The 2,282-nt window shown below is 62.7% G+C and overlaps 1 protein-coding gene across 1 annotated transcript in view; it reads left to right on the forward strand.

Moving 5' to 3' along the window:
- Positions 1-187: 187 nt before the first annotated feature.
- CIRH1A (cirrhosis, autosomal recessive 1A (cirhin)) overlaps positions 188-2,282 on the forward strand; it is a gene marked incomplete at its 5' end in the record, with an annotated part of 4,588 nt that continues 2,493 nt past the window's right edge. The window contains 6 exons of the mRNA XM_010181116.1: positions 188-379; positions 472-556; positions 661-750; positions 871-1,079; positions 1,243-1,414; positions 1,504-1,595. Of these exons, the coding sequence (XP_010179418.1) occupies positions 188-379; positions 472-556; positions 661-750; positions 871-1,079; positions 1,243-1,414; positions 1,504-1,595 (840 nt within the window). The remainder of the gene's footprint in view (positions 380-471; positions 557-660; positions 751-870; positions 1,080-1,242; positions 1,415-1,503; positions 1,596-2,282) is intronic.

The following is a 2,282-nucleotide window of genomic DNA, read 5'->3' on the forward strand; positions in this document are numbered from 1 at the left end:
ACTGAGCCGTACTGGGTTGTACAGTGTTGTACTGAGCTGTACTGGGCTGTACGGTGCCGTACTGAGCTGTACAGGGCTGTATGGGGCTGTACCGAGCCATGCGGTGCTGTACTAAGCCATACCAGGCTGTATGGAGCCATACTGAGCTGTACTGGTCCATACTGGGATAACAAGCGTCTCTCCACAGGTCATCCCCGGGCACGATGCCCGCTCAGTGGAGTCCCTGTGCTGGGCGGCCGGCGAGCGGCTCTTCGGGGCCGGTCTGAGCGGGGAAATCATCGAGTACGACCTGGCCCGGCTCTGTGCTGCCCGCCCCGTGGACGGCTGTGGGGGGCCCATCTGGAGCATGGCGGCCAACAGCAGCGGCACGCAGCTGGCGGTGAGCGCCACCGGGGTGGCTCAGGGTGACTCCATCAGGGGGGTAACAGCAGAGCAAGGGGGGCCATGGGGCTGACCACCCCCCTCCCACAGATTGGCTGCGAGGACGGCTCCGTTAAACTCTTCCAAGTTGTGCTGGGGGGGATCCAGTTCGAGCGGAACCTGGACAGGCGGAAAGGTGAGACCGGGAGGGCTCTGTGCTGCGGTGGTGGTGTCCCTCTGATCCTGGTGACCGAGGGGCTGCGAGTCCCCAGGGTCATGTTTAGGGCTTCCCCCTCTCAGGCCGCATCCTGTGCCTCTCCTGGCACCCCTCGGACACGCACATCGCGGCCGGCTCCATCGACATCCTCCGCGTGTTCGACGTCTCCTCAGGTAACTCCCACCCCAAGGGGTGAGCTCGTCTGTCCCCTGCCCTGGGGAACGTCATCACACACCCCCTGGTGCTTTGGAGAGGTTCACTCACCACCCACAACCGTTTTTCCCCCGTCTCAGGCCAAACGGTGCAGCGGATCATGGTGAACTACCAGGTGCAGAAGGTGATGCGGGAGTGCGTTGTGTGGAGCATCGCCTTCCTCTCCAGCGGCACCGTCGTCACCTCGGACTCCTTCGGGAGGGTGCAGTTCTGGGACTGGGAGCGAGGGACGCTGGAGGAGTCCCACACCGTCAGCACCTCGCCGGTTCTCTCACTGGCTGTGTCTGAGGTAGGTGGGACACCCAAATCCCCCCGTGTGCCCCCCAGGCTGCCTGGTTTGGTGCCTTTGGGCTGGCAGGAGCAGGGCTGCTGGTCTTTGCCTGCCTTCTGGTGCTGTCCTCTTGTTCTTCCCCATCTGTGCCTTCAAACCCCGTCCCCGTTTCTGTCCCCAGAAGGAGGACAGCATCATTGTGGGCACCTCGACGGGGGCCACCTACCAGTTCCAGCTGCTGCCGGTGAAGGTGGGCAGCCTGGAGAAGCGCTGGGTGCGGACGAAGCCCTTCCAGCACCACACTCATGACGTGCGAGCCGTGGCACACAGCCCGACGGCGCTCATCTCCGGGGGTAGGGCTGGCCACGGTCACCAGGAGGAGGAGGAGGGCTCAGGTCTGTCCCTTCTGTCCCAGTTTGGCTGAGCTCTGCTTGGTTTCCAGGCCTGGACGCCCAGCTGGTGATCCGCCCACTGATGGAGAAGATGCAGAAGAAGGGCTATGATGCTGTGCTCCGCAAATTCACCTTCCCTCACGTGAGTCACAGAAATCACAGAATGTGAGGAGCTGGAAGGGACCTGGAAAGCTCCCCCAGTGAAACCCCTGCCAGAGCAGGATCACCAGAGCAGTCACACAGGAACACGGCCAGGGCTTTGGGTGTCTCCACACAAGGAGACTCCACAACCTCTCTGGGCAGCCTGGGCCATGCTCCATAACCCTCACACTGACAAACTTTGGCCTCATCTTCAGCTTGAACCTCCTGTGCTCCAGCTTGGGACCATTGCCCCTTGTCCTGGCATTGGACATCCCAGAGCAGAGCCTGGCTCCTTCCTCCTGACACTGCCCTTTCCCAATGGATCCCCAGGAATGAGGGCAGCCCTCAGTCTCCTCTGCTCCAAGCTCAAGAGCCCCAGCTCCCTCTGAGTGCAGGGGGCTTGAGACCCCTTGAGAGCAGGTTTTGTGCTTGGCGAGGCAGAAGGGTGGCCCTCCCTGCCCCCTCTGTCCCCTCCTTGCCCCTGGTGTGTCCCAGGCTCCCACTGTGGAGTGAGTGAGGGGGTAGAAGTTGGTGAGCTCGTCTTGCTGGTCCTGCTGGGTCTCCATCTCTGGGTTCCCATCCCGTGGGACCCGGTCCTTCCTCTCTCCCCCACCCTGGAGTCTCTGGCACCCCCGGGGCATTTTGGCTGTGGCCCAACCCTTTGTGCCAGGCTGCGGGTTCACGACGC

This window comes from Mesitornis unicolor, unplaced genomic scaffold, assembly GCF_000695765.1.
Source record: "Mesitornis unicolor isolate BGI_N332 unplaced genomic scaffold, ASM69576v1 scaffold34613, whole genome shotgun sequence".
Lineage (NCBI taxonomy): Eukaryota > Metazoa > Chordata > Aves > Mesitornithiformes > Mesitornithidae > Mesitornis > Mesitornis unicolor.